Source organism: Antechinus flavipes, chromosome 3, assembly GCF_016432865.1.
Source record: "Antechinus flavipes isolate AdamAnt ecotype Samford, QLD, Australia chromosome 3, AdamAnt_v2, whole genome shotgun sequence".
NCBI lineage: Eukaryota > Metazoa > Chordata > Mammalia > Dasyuromorphia > Dasyuridae > Antechinus > Antechinus flavipes.
Window position 1 is genome coordinate 72,648,392 of NC_067400.1, and position 20,708 is coordinate 72,669,099.

Here is a 20,708-nt window from a genome sequence, read left to right on the forward strand (position 1 = left end):
AGAGATCAATATCATGAAAACATGGAGAGAAGAGGATATCGAGAAGATAAAAGGAACTAATATCAAGGGTAATCTCTTCCTTGATTTGAGAAAGGATTAATTGTGACCATTTGAGTACATAATTAAGGTAATATCACCCAGGTTAGTATGGTTCATATTCTTTTCTCATTGGTAAGTAAATGTTGTAATAGGCTTATTTCCATATTTTGCAATTTTGGATAATTTGCCATTTTGTGGGGTAGCTATCCCCTCTCTCAATACTGATTAAGCTCCTTTTCAAATCTTAGCATGTGTAATTGCTGTCTACAGTTTACCACTAATTCTCCAAAGCATATCTACCCAGCATTTTCTAACAGTTACTAGTTGGATATATAAATCAAATATTACTTTTATAGGGGGCAGTGTTGGGTGAGTTTTCAGAATAAATTGCATAAAAGTAAAGCAATTATGGTACCATTATTTTTACTCTGAGATATACTGATGTAATAGAAGGATATCCTTTGAGGGAGATGGGCCTAGGTTCATGCCATCATCAACACATACTAAGTTTGCAATACTAAGTAAGTCACTTAACCTTTCAGTCATCCAAGTAACTCACTCTGACTAAGAATTGAAAAGACAAATTATAGCTGCATCAGGAAATTTTCCATAAGGATGGACCTGTCTTCTATCTTCCCTGAATAACAAACTCTTATGCTTTTCTGTAATTCAGATGCTTTCTTTCCAGGGCTTAACTCTCCAAAAATGTTTATTATGATTTTTAAGTCCATAAAATGCTTCATACCTCTTCATGAAACCGTGACACATAAATGAAGTATGAAAATACTTCTCACTTCACAAAACAAGATTGAATGGTTTAAATTTCTCCCATGTAACTCTATGGCCTTTCGATGCGTTATTTTTATCTGAAAAACTACCAATCATGTGGAGAAAGAAACCCAGTTTGCACACACGCTTAGCATGAGGGCTTCAACTGACAATGTTTGGCCACAGATTCCAATGGCATCTCATTAGTTGACTTTATCTTGATGCTTTCAAATGTTCAGCGGGAGTCCTTCAAGAAAACAAACCCAATATGTTCACTGTCAGGCATGTTCAGGTACATTATGTCACCAAATTTATTACAGGCAGAACTTTAAGAACCCAACAGTTATATGGATATTTTTCATCTAATCATCCTTTTTGCTTTTAGTTCATTCACCTAATTAGGCCCAGTTAGCCTAGACTCTGATCATTAGACATTTAACATGTTGCTATACAACATAGAAGAATACCAATGTGTTCATCCTTTGAGTTGTTTCAATACTAATAGGAAATGATTTTTTTTAATCTTCAAAAGGATTATTATTTGAAAAAGAGAAAGGGCTTTAAACTAGAATATTAGATATGCAACTGTACCATCAAATGAACCTCATAGATTAATTTCTTCTGGTTGCATTTTTGTAAATGGCCTTAATAAGTCTTAACAATTGGCTTATGTAGAATGATAATCATAATACACCAATAAATATTCATACCAAATTTGCATAACACCTAACTAGTGTAGTGTTCTATCATTAAATAAGCTCCTAGATAAATAAAAGAAGAATAACAATCTCAAGACTGTGGTGTTTTATATTTGCAATTTCTATTTTTTAGTAATTTCAAATACATTGACTCATTTGATATCCATACTGGTGGCAGTTGCAGATTTGATTTCAAAACTTTTGAGTTTGAACCCAAGTTTACTGCTTAGTTTTTGCTTTATAGTAGGGGAAGTTATTTCTATTCTCTTGACTTCAATTATCTTATCTGTAAACCTATGGAGTCAGATTAAGTGGTGTCTAATATCCCTTTCAACTATATAAATAGTTATCCTGTAAACTTTGTTTAGGTAGGTACACAGACATTGCTGTTTTATTTGGTATATGGATTACACAGGTAAAATAATATTTTTGAAAAGAGAAGGAAATGTAGTAATATCTTTAAGGAACATTGAATCTAGGCTACATTCAGATTTTATAATACATTGATTTATGCTACAATGGAATTGTTTGAATTTTATACATGAGGAAACTGTACTTTGAGGTTCCAATGAATAGTAGCTGAGTTTAGGATTCAAATCAATGTGTTCTTATTCCTAGTTCATTGTTCCTTCCCTATTAAGTGAACCTGAAGTCAAGAAACCGAGTTCAAATATACCCTAGGACCCTTACCAGTTATGTGTTCCTGGCAAGTCACTTCATCTATGTCTATCTCAGTTTCCTCATCTGCAAAATGGGGATAATAGCAGCACTTATCTTCCAGGATTGAGATGATAACAAGATTTACAAAGGTCTTTACAAACTTCAAAGTATTATATAAATATTAGCAATTGTAATTATTTCCATTATGTCATGCATCCTACCTCAGCAAAATAACACTTGTTAATATCTTGAAAAATATCAAAAATATTTGTTAAGCACTTCCTTTGTGCAAAGTCCTGGGCAACACACTGCATAGAGAAAAATATCTGAGTCTCTTCCTCTAAAGATACTTCTAATTGAATGGTCAAATATAAGATGTGTTAACAATGATTACTTTGTCTCCCACTGCCTGAGAGCTTGGTTTGTTACATTTCTCAGGTAACTCAGGTTTTTCTAGTACCTTTAATGGGTTTTGGAGAACATTTAGTTTCTTCAATCCATTCAGTTCCCCAGCATCCCAGTTCTATTTAATCATTTAACAGCTAGATTGGGCTTTTTAAAAGTATAGATAAGAACAAACTAACAAACATCCAACCTTTCCCCATATGAGATAATAATCCTCCCCCCCCTCCCCAGTTTCTATCCTTTTAATCTGGAGAAATAAAAGAGATTAGGTTCACAGTTTAGTTTAGTTCTTTTATAATTCAGCTTCTTAAATTACAAGACTCCCATAAGGGGGTCTTGTAACTGGAATCATTAAATTATGATTTATTATCAGTGAATATTTTACTTGTATATTTTTTTATATATATCTGGGGTCACATAAAATTTTCTCAGTTGAAAAGGCATCGCAAGTAGGAAAAGTTTTAGAAATCTTATAGTATATATTATCAGTACCCCCAAGTTTTAATTATTCACCCATTCTCACTTCCAGCTCTCATCTTGACACACTGCACTGACTTTACAGGGCTTTTTTACTGGGATTGACAACATCCAGCCTGGACTCCCAATTTCTTAAATCCCAGATGTCCAGGGACCCAATCATCTGCCCCTAGAATTAAAAAAGACAACCCATTTTTTCCCCAGAAGCTATAGTGTCCAAACAAACAATGGAAAGTTAGACCTTCCCTCCCACATTGTGACTACATGAGACATTTGATCTTGATCAAGACCCTTTCTAGTAGTTTTAAAGACATAACCTGCAGTTGCTCTGCAGCCAGTGGAAAGGGGCTGCTTCCACACAGTGGTAAAGAGATGTATAATATCTTCTCCTAGATATCCCCTATCTCTCTCAAGTGGGTGCATCTTTCTTAAGTGATATGGACACTAGCAAATCCCTATTAAGCTCGTATGATAATAAGTATATATACAATGATTTTGAGGAGAATACACATAACTGGAAAATCACCTGAAGGAAAGAACCTGTGGGGTGAAGTTTGAAGGCAACTAGGAATGCTAAAATAAGGACAAATTACAATCCACTTGTGAGAAATAGTCTATACAAAGGCACAGAAATAGGTGAGAAATTGGATGTCATCTCTGGGAAATGGTAAGTAGCCAAGTTTGCGATCTAGAGTAAGAAGCATTAAGAATGAAAAAGGAAATGAGATGGTTCCGGAAGAGCTCATATTGAGCGTTACAGCCTTTTTTTTCCTATAGACAGTTGATAACCACACAAGTTTCTTGTGCACAGGAGTGATCTGGTCACTTGTGCTTTTAGAGGAAATTTTGATGACTGGGTGGAGGATGGATTATGGACAGGCAATGTTGGAATCAGGGAGATTTATTAGGAGGCAATGAGAAGAAGAGAGAAAAGGAGATTATAAAGTAATTTTCAGATAAAAGAGGCTCATTTCTAGGATAGCCAGGCCAAAAGAGTCTTTGGGAGAAAGTTGAAGATTGGACTGGGTCTCAATGGAAAGGATTAGGAAGATTGTACTAGTACTAAAGGAAGTTCAGATTCTATCTTCTTTCTATCCACACACACACACACACACACACACACACACACACACGTGTGTGTGTGTGTGTGTAGTATATCAGTCTATGAACTTATCACCATATGTCTGCTTCATTTTTCTAAAGAGATGATAATGTTTTCTAAATTATATTTGAAAGAAAAAGATATGGGGAGTTCATATATTTAGTCTTTGCCATTGTAGAAATTCAATATGATAGATCAATTACACTACAGGTTCCTGAGAGAGAGTAGGGATAAAGTCATTTGGGCATCTGTATTAAATATTTTATCAATAATTATCTTCCAAGAATAGAGAGTTACTAGGCTTCCCAAAAAGAAATGAACAGATTGGAAACAGAGTAGGTTAAAGTTCCTGTCTAATCAGTAGTAAGATTGGACCTATGGATGGTCATTGTCCTTTCAGCATCAGTAAGACAGGGAGGTGGAAGGAAAGGGAAAATATTAGTAATAATAATAAATTAAGCAACCTATTGTCAATTTAACTATCAGGTTGCACATATCTAATGTCATTATTCTCTACTTTCTGTGAAAGAGTTAACCATCTTAGAAAGTATAGATTAATATGATCATATGCCAGTCTAGTTTTACTGTGGGGAACCTCAAGAATGAAGAGTAGATAAATAGGAATTAATACTTTTATAAATTTAGAAATTTCCAAGTGGTCTATAAATATACACAAGGATTACTTGTACCATTGTTTTCTCACCTTTTATATCCAGAAAAAAATATGTTTTAGTGAGTTTTTAAAAGAATATGTGAGGAAAACATGGTATTCCTTACTTGGTCAACTGGCAGCCCTTGGGAAAAGTTGTATTTTTCTCCTGGGGGTACTACCTTCAATCTGATATTCATTTTGGCTCAGATCAGTTGTAAATACCAGCCTGTTTCTATGAAATGTAACTGGTGTTTGCTCTGTGCTGCTGGGACAGCTATGCATTGTTTGTTCTGTCAGTAGCTGTGCTGGAGTATTCACTGAACATTATTCAGATCAGCTCTCTCCAACCAGCTGTCCTAATTCCAGGTGGACCTTTTTATTTGCCACAACAGCTGCGCAGCCTGGTAGTTTAAAAGGTAGTAGTTGGGTGAATTAACTATTGTTGCAAAATCTCTTTTTTTTCCAGTAAACATCTTGTATGGATGAAGTAGCACTATTGAAAATATCATTTCAATAAGTGCAATAATGGATAAGATAATTCTGTATGTCTTAATTATATGACCTTAAATTATTTACAAGATGTTGCTATCTAAAACATTTCAGGAAAGTATATGATCACCCAGATTGTAATAGAAATATTTATTTCCCTCTATCACTTTTCTTACCAACCCTTTGCTATATAACTGCTGCTGCTCACTCTCACGTGCACAGCTTCCAACAGACTGAGCTGTTTTTCAAAGTAGATGAAAACTAAAATAGACATTATAAAAATTATAAATTTTTAAAAATTTAATTTATAATGATTAAAAATCTTCTGAACCCTCAGTGATGGGGATGGGGGAGGAGAGAGAGAAAGAAAGAAAAATAGAACCTTTGCAATGAATATGCATGGTCAAGGAAAAACCAACTTCTGTATTAGCCATGTCCCAAAAATGTCTCAATCTGCATCCTAATCCCAATACCTCTTTGTCAGAAAATGTATCTTCTTTCCTCTGATTTGTTTGTGTCTAAGTTATTCATAATAGATCATCTGAGTCTTAAATCTTTCAAAGTTGTTCATCTTTATGATATTGTTGGTATTGGTACAATATTGTTGGTACTGTACAAATTGTTGTTCTAATTAATGGTCACTTCATTCTACATCAGTTCATCTTCACTTCATGGATTTCTCTGAAACTATCTCTTTTATTACTTATAACATAATACTATTAGATTCATGCATCATAATTTGTTTAGCTATTCCCCAATTGATAGACAACTTCTTTGTTTCCAATTATAAGTCCTCACCCAAATAGCTGCTATAAACATTTTGTAAATATATGTCCTTTTCCACTTTGATCTTTTTGGCCATTAATCCTTGTACTAATAAAGCTGAATCAAAGGGTGTGCAGAACTAAGTAATTATTTTTTTTGAGGGGAGATGACATAGTTCCTAATTGCTTTCTAGAATAAGAATAACTCTACCAATAATGTCTTTATATGTCCCCTTTGCCCTAGTCCCTACATTTCTCTACATGTAGTTTCTGTCATATCACAGTTCAGATTTACCAGCAGTTTTTGGCATATATTGAGTTCTTATCCCAATAAATGGGGTCATTGAAATCTGGTACTGTTAGACCCTCTTCCTTTCTACTTTTCCCCTATTTCCCTTGAGATTTTTGACTTTTATTCTTCCAAATGAATTTTTAACTCTACAAAGTATTTTTTTGTATTTTGATTGTTCTGGCATTGAATAAGTAAATTATTTTAGGTATCATTGTCATCTTAATTACATTAGCTTAGCCTATCCATCATTAGCTAATATTTTCCTACTTACCTTGGTCTATTACTTCCATAAAGTATATATAGATGAGTTCATGTAGTTTCTATGTATTTTGAACAAGTAATTTGCCACTGTTATATATAATTTTTAACTATTTGAAACGGGATCTCTTTTTATCTTTGCCTGTTAGGTTGGGTTAGTAATGTATTGAAATGTTAAATGATTTATGTGGATTTTTTTTTTAGTGTTCTACAACTTAAAGCAAGTGTAAATTACAAAAATATTTTTAATAGGAAAAGTTTTATTTAATTGATCAAGCTGGAACTTTGAAGCCAATAAAAACTGAGTTCAAATTCTGCCAATGGCACAAATCATGTAACCATGTACAAGTACATTGAGCTTTTACTGATTCAGGCTACCTTCTGATTCTAACTCTAACAGAGCTATAATGCTGTACTAGGTCAAAGAGTCTGCACACTGGAAGAATTTATGTTCATACCAACACATAGAGAACATGAAAGTTTTATTAATTATGAGCAAAGTAACCCCATAACTACTAATAAAAAAAATCTCCATCTAAAGTTTTTACCTGGTATGTCTCAATGGAGACCATTTATTTGAAATTTGTAATAGCCATTTGCATAGAAGACAACCTCCAAATGGACTTAGGGCAACTATGCTGACATGTTTATAAATTGGCTCTTTTTTATAAGTGAATTATGCATGGTCCCTGAAATCTCATTTAAATTATTAATCAATTTATCAAATGTGTTTTGCACAAGTAGTATAAAGGTAAACTTGCCAATCTACTTTGAATTATCTCAATATAAATGAATGGGATTTACATTAAATTTTCTGTATTTTACTCACTCAGTTGGAACAACACATAAAAGCAGATTGATCCTTGGAATGCAGCCTTTTAAACATTTAATCTATTTCTACTGCTCCTAAAATTTGAAAAGAGAGCTGACAAGAATATGACTATTATATAGCAAATTAGAATCTAAGGGAGAGAGGAAGAAAAACATGCATGCATATATTTATGTAAAAATTTTATATAAAAAACAAAGAAGTATAAGTTTATAGGTTTTCTAAAATTGAGTATCTAATTTTATACCTTTGAAGTTTACATACACAGATATATGGATATATGTGTGTGTGTGTATATATAGACACATATATCCATGCAGATATACACACACACACACACACACACACACACACACACACATCTGTATGTGGATGTTGGTGTGTGTATAATGTGACCTTCTGAATTCTCTCAAAGGAACTATTAGAAGATAAGCAATGTTCTTAATAACTACTAATATTTGTTAAGTCCATGTTGGTTTTAATAAAGTAGACCTGCAATTGAAATTATCCTCTATCATTATCCATGAAAAAGTTGCTTACTTTCTCTGTCTTCATTTCTCTGAGTTATGAAATAGCAATCATCATACCATACTAATCAGGGTTGTTATAAAACTCCAATGAGATAATTGCCATAGAGTATTTTGTAAATTTCAGTGCTAATATTGCCTATTGATATGAAACCATTATCAATAATGTTGTGCTAGGCATGGGAAAAATTGAGTTTGGAATTCAAAACAAGAATTTTTGGGTTTCCTACATAGCACAAAATTTAAGCAAAGAGTCAGCATTCAATTCCCTATTCATTTACACTAATAATAAAAGAACAATGGATTCTTAAGCTGAAGATCTTGTTCCTAAATCAAAAATGGGAGATTATGGCTATGTTGAATTTTATTTGGTTTGAACAGTTGCCATGTCCATTAAGAATTCCATCTATCTACTTTAATGTCACTCTACAGAGTTGAAATATTATCACATAATAGTTAAAGGAAACCTGTGCAACTCAAGAGAAATGTGGCAGTTCCCTGCATCTTAAACCCAACCAGAGATTGTAGAGATGACACTAGAGGAGAAAATAGGAATTTCTGTAATTAATGATGCCAGAATGATATTCAATGAATGATATTCATTCAAAAATGATAATCAAGTTCCATCTGCTTATCTTTCATTAACTGCTGGTATTTTGTGGCTAAGTAAAAAAATATATATATATTTCCTTTTGTTTTGCTTTGAGAATGGGAATAACCTCCTTCCCTTATAATGAGATGTCATTTGCACAAAGAAGACATTTAAAGCAATAGGATTAAAAAGTCAGGGATTTAGAAATTTTCCTTAAAGAATCACAGTAAAAATAGTATAGAAAGATGACTCCTTGTAAATGAATTAAGATGCATTTTACAATAGGATCTTTTAAAGGAATAGAATCTTATTGTTCCACTGCTTATTTCAAAAGGATATGAGTCATTACCTGTGAATACTGCAATTTACTTAGCCTTTAATAAAGAATGTAGAGAAGTTTATTGAGTAGAGTCCTGGGCTAAGAACAAAACTCCATTAATCCTAGTTTTATCATGTGAAAACTTTATCATCCAGTCATTTAAAATAACCCTTCTCCCAATAACTGCTGGACTCTGGTATAGGAAGACTACTCAATGGTTTAAGTAAAGTGATTTCAGGGACAATGAGATGGCAAATCCCCCATTGCCAGCCTCATCCAAACATTTCCCACCTTCTGATGATTCCTGACTGAAAATTCAGCCTTAGAGATTTATTTCTTTCAATTCATAATCACTTGGAATGCAGATACCCCTAAGAGAAGCACTGCAAATTGGTATAATTCATTTATACATTAGTGTGAATGTCATATCCTCTCTTTAGAGGAAGTATTGATAAGGAGTTGAGATAAAGAAGCTAGAAGAACAGTGGATAGCTAAAAAAAAAAAATGTGGGCAGAGGGAAGCAAAGAATCAAGAAAGTATGACAAAGAAAAATCCTATTTACTTCAGAGTTTTCTTAGAGCCAATCATTTAACTATATCTATCTATAAAATAGGATACTAAATTCATCTATAAAAATTCATTTAGTAATCTGAATAACAAAAATATTGTCAAGAAAAGCAGATTTGTCATAAATTATCTATTTTATTTACACATTTTTTTATTTGGCCTGAAAAGTGTTCTTTTTTGGCCCAGATAAATATTGGCTGATAATGTCCCTTCACTTATCTCATCATCTTATAAGTCAGGCAGGGAAGAACAATGACAAAATTAAAAGACAGGAGAAATTAAGTCACTTGCCCAACTTTATAAGCTAGTCAGTTGTGGCTTCCAGCATACTTATCTTAGCCCAAGATTTTTTTTTCCCAAGTAGACCATCTGGGCAGCTCTCTTTGAAAACATGATTTGTTTCCTTGCAAAGATAGATTCCCACAAAATTAAATAAGCAAAGACTGTAAAACTATTTTTGGACTGCTTTCTGATTTTCATTAGTTTACTCTACTTCTTATAGGCAGATTGACAGGCATATTGATTGTATTTTATTTTCCTGGTGGAACTGTGTAAAATAAAGGTGCTAGGGGTACATTTATATTGATTAGATAAAAAAAGTCATAGAACTAGATTCTAATTTTTATTAATTGGATCAAGAACTTCATCAGGAATAAGTCACTTAAAGGGAGAAAAGTAATTTGCTTTTTATTCCATAATTTAATAAAATAAAAGTTAGATGAAGATTGCTGCTCGGTCAAAAATTTAATTTGGGGAAACTGATAAGTAATGATGAAATATCAACAATTTTCCATTTGGTCTGATTTCCATTGGTTATAAGACCTGCATTTTGCTAAGAAAAGAGAAAAAAAGATACAGTTAGTACAGGCTACTTGAAGTGAGGAAATCTTAAGAATTAGCACTATTCCAGAGCAGAAGAGTAGGTCTAAGGAAGGAAGGAATAGGCTCTCTTTCACTGATGGTATATAAATAGGACAAGAGTCACTTGACAGTGATATTACTGAAGGGCTCACTATTCAATATTCACTTCTGATTCTGAGAGGATGTTGTTCTGACAAAATATATAGGGAAACAAAACCTTTCTATTTATCAACGTGACATATAGATTCAATAATACAAAATATACTTTAAAATGTTTAATATTTTAATGCTACTAATATATTTTATGCACTTACTATATTACCTGTCCTTCCCATAACTTCTGTCATCTAAGTCAAAGTTATGAATCTAATACCCCGAGGATAAAGACACAAAATTAAACTGTTCTCCATATGCTACCTTCACAAATCTCCCACTAGAAACTACCATTTATCCTCCTTCAGTTCATAGCCTCTCTCTTTGTATCTCCATCCTGGTGACAGCAAACCCCTTCACTGGCTAACTGTACTTATGGACCCAGTTCTACTTTCTAAATATTGGCCACAGTTGAGCTTTGCTGGACCCCTGAAAGAAGTGTATTCTAAAAAACAAAAGTCTTCCTTCTGAGATTACTGGTTTTCTCTCTTAGTTCAAATTCACTCTAGTCTAATCTGTGTAGATTTGAATTTTGATTCACAGCTTTATGTGCAGCTGTAATCATTTCCAATATTAAGAGTTCAATTCCCCAAATGGAGATGGGGTGGGGGGAGCTGGAGAAAAAGATTGTTAAAAGCTAAAAACAGAAAGAAAAAAATAAGTAAAATCTGGCTTGGCTCTAAAGCACAAAAAGTTATTTTCAAAGCCCATAAATTATGACATTGTGATTAACATGTAATTTAAATATATTTAAACAACAATTATATCAAATTTTGAGCCTAGCTAATTGCCCTCACAGATGTTCCCTAGAAGTGGAGTTGCTCTTACATGGAGAAGCAAAGAAGCGGTTTTTTTTTTAATTATAAAAGACCAATAATTTAAAAATGCATATATATAATATATATGTGTATATATATATATATATATATATATATATATATGTATGAATAATGTGTGTGCATGCATGTGTGTACTCATGCATACATACACACAGAAATTCAACAATCCTAACAACAATAACTGCTAAAAAGCTCTTGCTTAGTATTGAGCTTTTATATTGAGATTAGGGGAAAATATAAAGGACAAGTCAGTATGAAGCTGATGTTTTTTGGCAAGAAGACCTGATATGGATTTGGCAAGTTGCTGGTGGTAAATCATGTCGGAATAGCAACATTAAGTGAATTCTATTATGGTGCAACCTTTCTTGATGTCTTACCACAGACAAAAACAAAAACAAAAAAAAAAAAAAACAGACAAAAGAAGTCCAATTATTTTGATCGCAATAGAATGAAAACTAGTCAAGGTTATAGAAAAAGGTGGCTAAAAAAACTGTCTATTTTTCCAGAGAGGAACAAGTAAGCCCTTTTTCTTCTGTTGTCATTTTTCTTTGATTATTCTATGACAAGTAAAAGGCACAGAGATGATTGATGTTCTCTCCACAGTAATTGTAGTTTAACAACATTATTGGCAAGTCAATAGGTTAAAATGTATATACTAAAGATGAGTATTTTGGTGAATCCCTCTGGTCTTAGCCAACTCAAAAGTTAAATGAATTTTACTTTTCAGACCCTTTTCAAGTCTCCTTACTAAATTGCAATAAACCCTACTTTTGTTTGTATATGCTGGTAATAAATTATTATTGTTCTCCTTTGAGCTAGTGGTTCTCAAGGTACATACAGCAGAAAAAGTGCAGAACCTGGAATCAATAGAATAGTATGTTCCATTTTGCCACTAATACTTCCTAACTACATTATCCTGGGAAAGTCATTTAATCTCGGTCAGCCTCAGGTTTTTCAGCTATAAAATAGGGATAATGGAAGTACCTTCTTCTGAGGGTTGTTGTAAGAATCAAATTATTTGTAAAGTGTTTAATATAATGCCTTACTCGTAGTAGGCAGTATATACATGATTATTCTTTCCCTTATTTTGTGGTCTCTATAATAATGAAAGTTACAGCTTTAGCCTTTACTTCTGTTTACATATATTATTTCCCTTTATTCAAATAACAATCCTGTGAAGTACATGCTGTTATTATTCCATTTTACAGATAAGGAAAACAGAGTGAGAGGGGTAAAATGAACTGTCCAAGATGACAAATTATCATATTAATTCAAATTATCAAGTCTTAGTGGTTTCAAGTCCAGAGTTCTGTCCTCTATGCTAACCAGCAAATGTCCAATTACAACTGGTTAGCAGCACATTTTAATATCACACATCATATTTCTGTGTTATTTCAAGTTTTAATAAGGGCTTTCTTTAAGTAACACAGGTGCTCCTAGCATTAAAACTAAAAAATTTATATGCTTTTAGCATATAAAACTTGGCTGAAAAAGATAGAATTATTTCCATTTTACAGATAAAAATGACTTGTCCAAGGTAACATCTCAAACAAGAAGAGCAAAAGAAGAAAGGACATAGGAATGCCAGACAAGGGGTGAAGGAGACTAAGGGAGTAGGCAGAAAATGAATATGAGTATCAAGAAAACAGGCAGCATCAAGCTAAGACAGGAGTATCTTGCTGGTTAAATTACATAATGATAATTAATAAATGTTTGACTTAAACCAAATTAATCAATTTTATATTTCTTCTCAGAGTTTCATTCTAATTGAATACTACACATTGTCCTATGATTGGCAGGGAAAGTCTAATATTTATATGATTCATTATTTTTAAGATGGTTTTATCTCTTTCGCCTTTCATTGTGGATGATAATTGACAGTTTTTTAATTAACTGCATTTATACATGAACTGTATTGTCTGTGAAAAAAATGTATCTCTAAATATCTGAGACATTCTAGATGATCACAACATATTTATGAAAATTTCAACAAGACTTGAGCATCAAGAAATATCTGAGAACATTATAGTGCTTCCTATTTCTATAAGAATAAAACATCTATTCACCATAATAGCAAAAGTCTTTCACTATTAATTATTCACTATTTGGGTTTGAGCTTCCTATCCATATTATCCTACTCAGTGAATTGCTTTGTAAAGTTACAATAATCCATCACTTATTCTGACATTTCACATTAGAAGACTCAAGAATGGCCTTTTTTTTTAAACTAATCCCCAAATTATTTGCAAAAGATTGTAAGCCAGCTCCAGTGATTACCCATATTTGTTTGACACTATTTCTTCTTTGATAGTTCCCATAATTTTATTTGGTACCCTGGCATTCAGAAATAAGATATTTCCCCCATGATTTCTTCCTAATGTTTTTTGATAAACAGAGATTCTTTCTAGAGAGTCCTCTTCCTTTCAGATTTCAACTGGGGATCTTTTTTATTTTGTTTGTTTTGTTTTTTTATTTTTGCAAATTGCTAACATCACTAAGTTATCTATAAAACACTAACTTGGTCAGACATCAAGACCAGCATATATTTTCCTTACCTGACTATAATTATGGAGAAGATGAAAATAGTTTTTCTTTCTTATTTAGCATTTAATTCAAAGATTCATGATTTCAATTGGGTGTATAGCTATCTTTTCACATTATAGTAATTAGTAAAAATAAAATTTATCTTTCAAGTGACATGTCTAGTGGGTGGCAACAGGTGTGAAAACAGATGGGAGACAATAGAGCCTGAGGAAAGAATGGTGAAAACCAGAATTTGTAGGGTCTCTTGCCTTTTTTATAATCACTTTGTACCAGGGAAACGATATCCAAAGAATATAAAGCCCTAGTGACTTGTCTTGACTCTGAAAATTTAGTCAGTAGGACATAGAAGGCATTGTTATAGAGTCAAGATAGGACTTGAGATGGGGAAAGGGCTCTGCCAGAAAAGCTTTCATATTTAATTTATTTCTAAACTAAATGTAAAGGTACAATTCTAGCTTCTCTCCCTTACTCTCTTGCTTCCTCCCTCATTGAGAAAGCAAGCAAATTTGACATAACCTATATAGGTGAAATTGTGCAAAATATATTTCATGTTGTGAAAGAAAACACAACCACCCCCCCAAAAAAAAAGGAGAAAAGAAAAGGAAGTGAAAATAAAGTCCATTTCAATTTGCATTCAGACTCCATTCAGTCTTTTCCCTGAAGATGGATAACATTTTCATTATAATTGTAACTGTCTTAGATCATTGCCTTGATCAAAGTAGCCAAGTTTTTCATCATACAATATTTCTGCTACAATATTCTTCTTGTTCTGCTCACTTCAATTTACATCATCTGTATATGTAAGTTTTTTTTCGGGTTTTTCTGAAAGCATCCTTCTTATTTATTTCTTATAGAACAATAATATTCAATCACAATCACATACCACAACTTGTTTAGCTATTCTGCACTTGATAGGAATCCCTGCATTTTCCAATTCCTTGACACCATAAAAAGAACCATAAATATTTTGCACACATATGTGTGCTTTGGCTATTTCTTTTATCTCTTTGGGATAGTAGTATTATTGCTAGGTCAAAAGGCACACACAGTTTTAAAGAACTTTGGGTTTAGTTCTAAATTGCTCTCCAGAATAGTTGAATCAATTTAGTACTTTGCCAATGGTGCTTTGGTGTCTCAATTTTCCCATATTCCTGCCTACATTTCTTATTTTCCTTTTCTAACATATTAGCCAATCTAACAAATTAATAAGTATGAAGTGTGATACTTCAGATGTTTTTAAATTTTTCATTTTTCTGGTCAATAGTAATTTAGAGTATTTTTATATGAGTATAGGTATTTTAAAAGTTTTCATTTGAAAAATTTCCAAATTTGTAATTATTTGTTAATTGGGGAGTTCCTCATTCTTATAACATTGACTAAGTTCTCTACATTTTAAAAATGAGGCCTTTATCAGAGAAACTTGCTTTAAAATGTTTTCAGAGTTGTAGTTACTAATTGTGTATTTCCTTGTATGCCATTCCCATTTATCCTACTCTATCCTTTCATCCTGACCTTCTCTCAAAAGTGTTTTGCTTCTGACTACCACTTCCTTCAATTCATCTGCCCTTCTACAATCCTACCACACCTCTTGTTTTATTCCCTTTTCTTTATGTTTCCCTGTAAGTATATATTTCTATATAAAACTGAGTTTATTATTCTCTCTTTAAAGATTCAAATGTTTTTGTTTTTGTTTTTGTTTTTTGCCATCACTCCCATCTTCTTGTCCTTTAGAAGCTCTTTCATGCTTAAGTGAGATAATTAACTTCATTTGACCTCTCCCTTCACCTTCTTTTACACTCTTTAATTTTGTTTCTTTTTAAAAACCATTGTATTTATAGTCAACTCACACTCATATTCTCTATGAGGATATCTTTTAACTGCCCTAATAGTGAGAAAGTTCTAAAGAATTACAAGTATCATCTTCCTATGTAGTAATGAAAGTGGTTTAAGTTTATTTAACCTTTTTTTGATTATCTTTTTATGTTTCTCTTGAGTCTTGTATTTGAAAATCCAATGTCCTATTCAACCCTAGTCCTTCATCATGAATGTTTTAAAGTCCTCTATTTCATTAAATATCCACCACCACCTCCCCACCCCAGTGGATAATAGTCAGTTTTGCTGGTGAGGTAATTTGTTACAATCCTAGGTTCTTTGTCCTCTGGAATATCATATTCTAAGTCCTTTAATGAAGAATATGCTAAATCTTATATGATAGTGATTGTGGCTCCGTGATACTTGAATTGTTTCTTTTTGGCTGTTTGCAATATTTTCTCTTTTACCTGGGAGCTCTAGAATTTAGCTTTGATATTCCTGGAAGTTTTCATTTTGGGATCTCTTTCAGGAGGTGATCACTGGATTCTTTCAATTTCTCTTTTGCCTTCTAGAATATCAAGCCATTTTTCCTGATAATTTCTTGAAAGATGATCTCCAAATTCTTTTTTTGCTCATGGCTTTCCAGTAGTACAATAATTCATAAGATATTTCTCCTTGCAGTATTTTTAAAGTAATTTTTTCAATGAGATATTACACATTTACCTATATATATTTTTCATTCTATTAAATTTGGTTGATTGTTTTTTGATGGTTTGTGGAATGATTAGTTTCCACTCGCCCAATTCTAACATTTAAGGAATTATTCTCTTCATTGTGCTTTTGTACATCCTTTTCTATTTGACCAATTTTGCTTTTTAAGGAGTTCTTTTCTTCAGTAGATTTTTGTTCCTCTTTTACCAATGTTGACTCGTTTTTCATGATTTTCTTTCATCACTGTCATTTCTTTCCCCGTTTTTTCTCTACCAATTAAATTTGATTTTTAAAATGCTTTTAGACTAAACTCAATTCACAGTTTTCTGTGAGGCCTTGGATGTCGCTGTTTTTACTTTGTTGTCTTTTGATCTTCCCTGTCATCATAATAACTTTCTAAGGCTAGGTTCTTTTTTGCTTTCTTGTTTACTCATTTTTCCTCAAACAATTTCTTGTACTTTAATTTATGTGAAAGTTAGGATTTGTTCTTGGAGTTGAAGGAGCTAGTTTTTGAGGATCTGTAAATATTCATTTTTAGGGTATATGATTTAAAAAGACATGTGATTGTTCCTCAAATCTGTGCTCTGGTTTATGAATAAAATAAGTACTTTCTCTGCTCTGATATTATAACTCCTATACCCCTGGGGGGGGGGATTTAGTATACTACTTATCCTTACTCTTGGACTGCAACTTGAAACCACATATGGACAATGTCTTGAATCCAATGCCAACAAAATTTCCTTCTGACCTGTTTCTGATCCCTTGCCATCTGTGAATTGAGATTTTCAGAAGTCACTATTACTGATTTTCAGCCCTGCCAATTCAGTTGTCCCCTAGGCCTGCTGTTATTTTGCAGGTATGTGACATATACTTCAATGACAGACTTTTCCTGCTAAACTTCTAATTTTTCTCAGGATAGAAAATTGCTTCACCTCATTGCTCTGTTATTTTGAGGCATTATTTTACATTTGTTTGGGAATTTTGGAAAGCTCAGTCAAGTCCATTCCTTTACACTGTCATTTTGAAGTTATAAACATCTTTGTGAATAACTATGTTCTTCCCATCTTTGGGTCTAGAATCATGGAACTCATTGAATTTAGGAACCATTTTTTTTGTTTTATCTTTATACTGGTTAGCACTATGTCTTGTATATTAATTATTTAATAATATATATATATATATTTTAATGTAAAGGTCCTCTTTCGATGTCTTATTTTCCTGAAAGAGAAAGATAGCTGGATTTCTTGAGTTAGTGCTCTAATTTGAGCTTCCCAAGAATAAGGAATATAGATTGTTGGGAGGGACCTACATGGCTCTACATCCTGAGTTTGGATGGAGGAAATTAGGGAACATCTGACATATCTTGGTGACTTTTGAGTATACTAATATTAGAGAGGTAAAAGAAATTGTTTTGAAGTAGAGATAAAGTTCCTATGATTTTTCATTCATATTAGGAGACTGTGTCAAACACGTTTAGGCAAATTTTTATAGTTTTCTACTTTTTTAGTCTAATTAAGAGTTTCCATATTATTTTTATCCTACATATAAATCAACATTTTCTATGTTTTTTTCCCTCAAAAACAAATCATTGTTCACATACACATACACAACAATAGAAGAGCAAATAGTATATCCATTTTTATAACTATGGCTGTTAAATGGTACATTGGGTAAAGTTCTGGGCCTGGAGTCAGGGGGTTCAAATCTGGTCTCAGATACTTACTATATGTGTGGCTCTGAGCAAGTCCCAACCTCAGTTTGCTTCAGTTTCCTCAACTATAAAAATGGGGATCCTGTAGAAGAAAATGTCAAAGTATCTTTGTCAAGAAAACTTTATTAAGATGGGACCATGAAGACTCAGACACAACTAAATACTACTCAAAAACCATTTTATAACTATAGAAAGAAAAGTTAAGATAGTGACCTATTAAATTACTTAAAAGAATGATGGAAGAAGCATAAGGGTCTCAAACAATAAGAACTCCCACTTATTTTGGAACAATCTCATTTCTTCTTAGGATGATAATAGTAGCTCACATTTTAAAAAAGACTTTAGTAGATCTTACAAATTGTTTTCTTTATAAGATTTTAATGAAGCAAATAGAACATGCAGATAAGGAGATGCTTTTATTTAGTGAATATCATTGACTTGTCCAGGGTTATGCAACTATTAAATGGCAAAGTTTAAGCTAGAACCCAGGTGTGAGAATCATTTTTCTACTTTACCATCATGATTTTGTGCATGAGCCTTATTTTTTTCCTTCTACTCCCTTGACTTGTGTAGAAAAGAAATCTTTCCTTGGTTGGGATCAAGATTTGAAAATATTTCTTTGGTGTTCTTTTTTCTCTTTCAAAATTATTAGAAAAAATATAGTATGATTAGATTTGTCATCCTTGGCACATTGAATTTTGGGATGAAATTTTCACTTTCTGGAATTAAATCCAAATATTTGATTTTCCAAAGAAATCTAGTTAGCGATCTTGTAGCCAGAGTAGGATATGATTTCACCAGTTATGCAACTTCACTGTTGTGCATGAGTTCCCCATTGATTCACACAATTCATGTGGTTTTTGTTTTCCATTCATGTGACCTCTTATTATATCCGTCATTCCATTTTTCTTTCCTATTAGAGTGAATTTGGACACAGCCCTCCTCCTGCCTACACCCCCATGTCAGGAGTAAGTATTTCACAAACAACCTTCATCTTTTAGGCCTTTTGGGCTTTTAAACATTCCATGTCTATTCTCCCTTTATCTTCCATAATTTTCCCAATCCCTCCCAATCCTTTCACCCCTTCCCCTGCCAACAGTGAGTAAAATACTATATAGTCTATTATCTGGATCTGTCAATAGATGCTTTTTATCCCCGACTGGGACTCAGTAGAAAACTTAGAGTTGAGAGATGTTATATATAGCAATAGCTTTTGATTGATTTATATGAACTCATAAATTATGCTCTTGAATTAAGGAGCTAGCTTTAGCTCCAAATTTTCATGTCATATTGTGAAAAGTAATAATCTGACTTAAGCCTTCTAATATAGACTAGAGTTTGAAAGCCATGGAAGTCTCAGGAAAAAAAAGGCAGCAAACAGGGAAATTTCAACATTAGAACACATCACCATACTTCTGTTTGTAATGACAATTGTCTATAGGCACTGATGACTATTTTTCTGGAAAAGATTTTAACTTCACGCCACAAATAAGGTATTGAGGGAGATAATGTGGCTGTTTTTGTTTTTTGTTTTGTTTTTCTGCTAGGTCAGGCTTAAGTTGTGTTGAAAAATCAACATGGATAATGTATCATTACCAGGTATTTTATAAATGATTCATCATTTAAAGAAAATTATATTTCAGGTGTTTTTAGTCTATATCTCATTTAAGAAAAAAACAAAAAAAAAATGTAACTTTATTTTTCCTGAAAGAAGAGCTTTGATAGGCCTTTATGATTTTACTGGTGCTCTTGATGTTTTTGCTATTCTCATCATCAACCTATCTCAAAATGCCTTTTTGCTTTTCACAGAACCAATTTGTGTATAGAGATGGGGGCTTTGCTACAGAACAAGGAGTAACTCTGCCATACAGGGCCACCAGCTGTATTATCCCTGAAGCCCCTGTTGTACAAGGAGCCACAGCAGAGATTTTTGATGACACGTGTTGTAATGGCACTCTACGCAAACAAGTGGTACCTCTTGTTCAAGAGGACAGCAGCACCCAAAGATATAGTGCTGACCCCACGGTATTTGCAGCAGAACGGAGCCCACGAGGAGAAATGGATGAAGATGGGTATATGACTCCAATGCGTGACAAACCCAAACAAGGTATGTATAATTGGAGTCTTTGGGACAGAATATTTTAATTATGTTGATTTCATTCTTATTCATACAGGACACCTGATAAATACTCGATAGAAACATTGAATAATTGATTTTTTTTAAGATATGCTGTATCCTGATGAAATAATGATGATATAAATTGATAGTGTTTCAGAACTATTATCTTGTTTGGCAGTTGAGAAGGATTTGGTCGGTAAACTTTTTACTGTAGAAGTATCTTTTTTCATTCTAATAAAAGCATTAGTTTACAGGTTGAAGTTGTAGACAATTAACAAAGGTAGAAATGACCTTACAAAATTCACTTAATCCAGAGGTTCTCGATCAGTAGAGAAAGTTCCTCAACTAGAGGCCACTATATCAGTGAAATCAATGAAAAAAGAAAGGACACAAAGAATAATTGAACCTGTCAGACTTGTGTATACAATCATGAGAAATTTTAATTCCTTAAAAAATACATTTTGGGGGAGTTGAGGCAATTAGAGTTAAGTGACTTGACTAGGGTCACACAACTAGGAA

General features: G+C 32.8%; 1 protein-coding gene across 1 annotated transcript in view; it reads left to right on the top strand.

Annotated features, from left to right (window-relative positions):
- LOC127557028 (receptor tyrosine-protein kinase erbB-4) overlaps nt 1–20,708 on the top strand; it is a 313,556-nt gene that overhangs the window by 283,337 nt on the left and 9,511 nt on the right. Inside the window, exons 12-13 of the mRNA XM_051990514.1 lie at nt 18,991–19,038; nt 19,880–20,177. Of these exons, the coding sequence (XP_051846474.1) occupies nt 18,991–19,038; nt 19,880–20,177 (346 nt within the window). The remainder of the gene's footprint in view (nt 1–18,990; nt 19,039–19,879; nt 20,178–20,708) is intronic.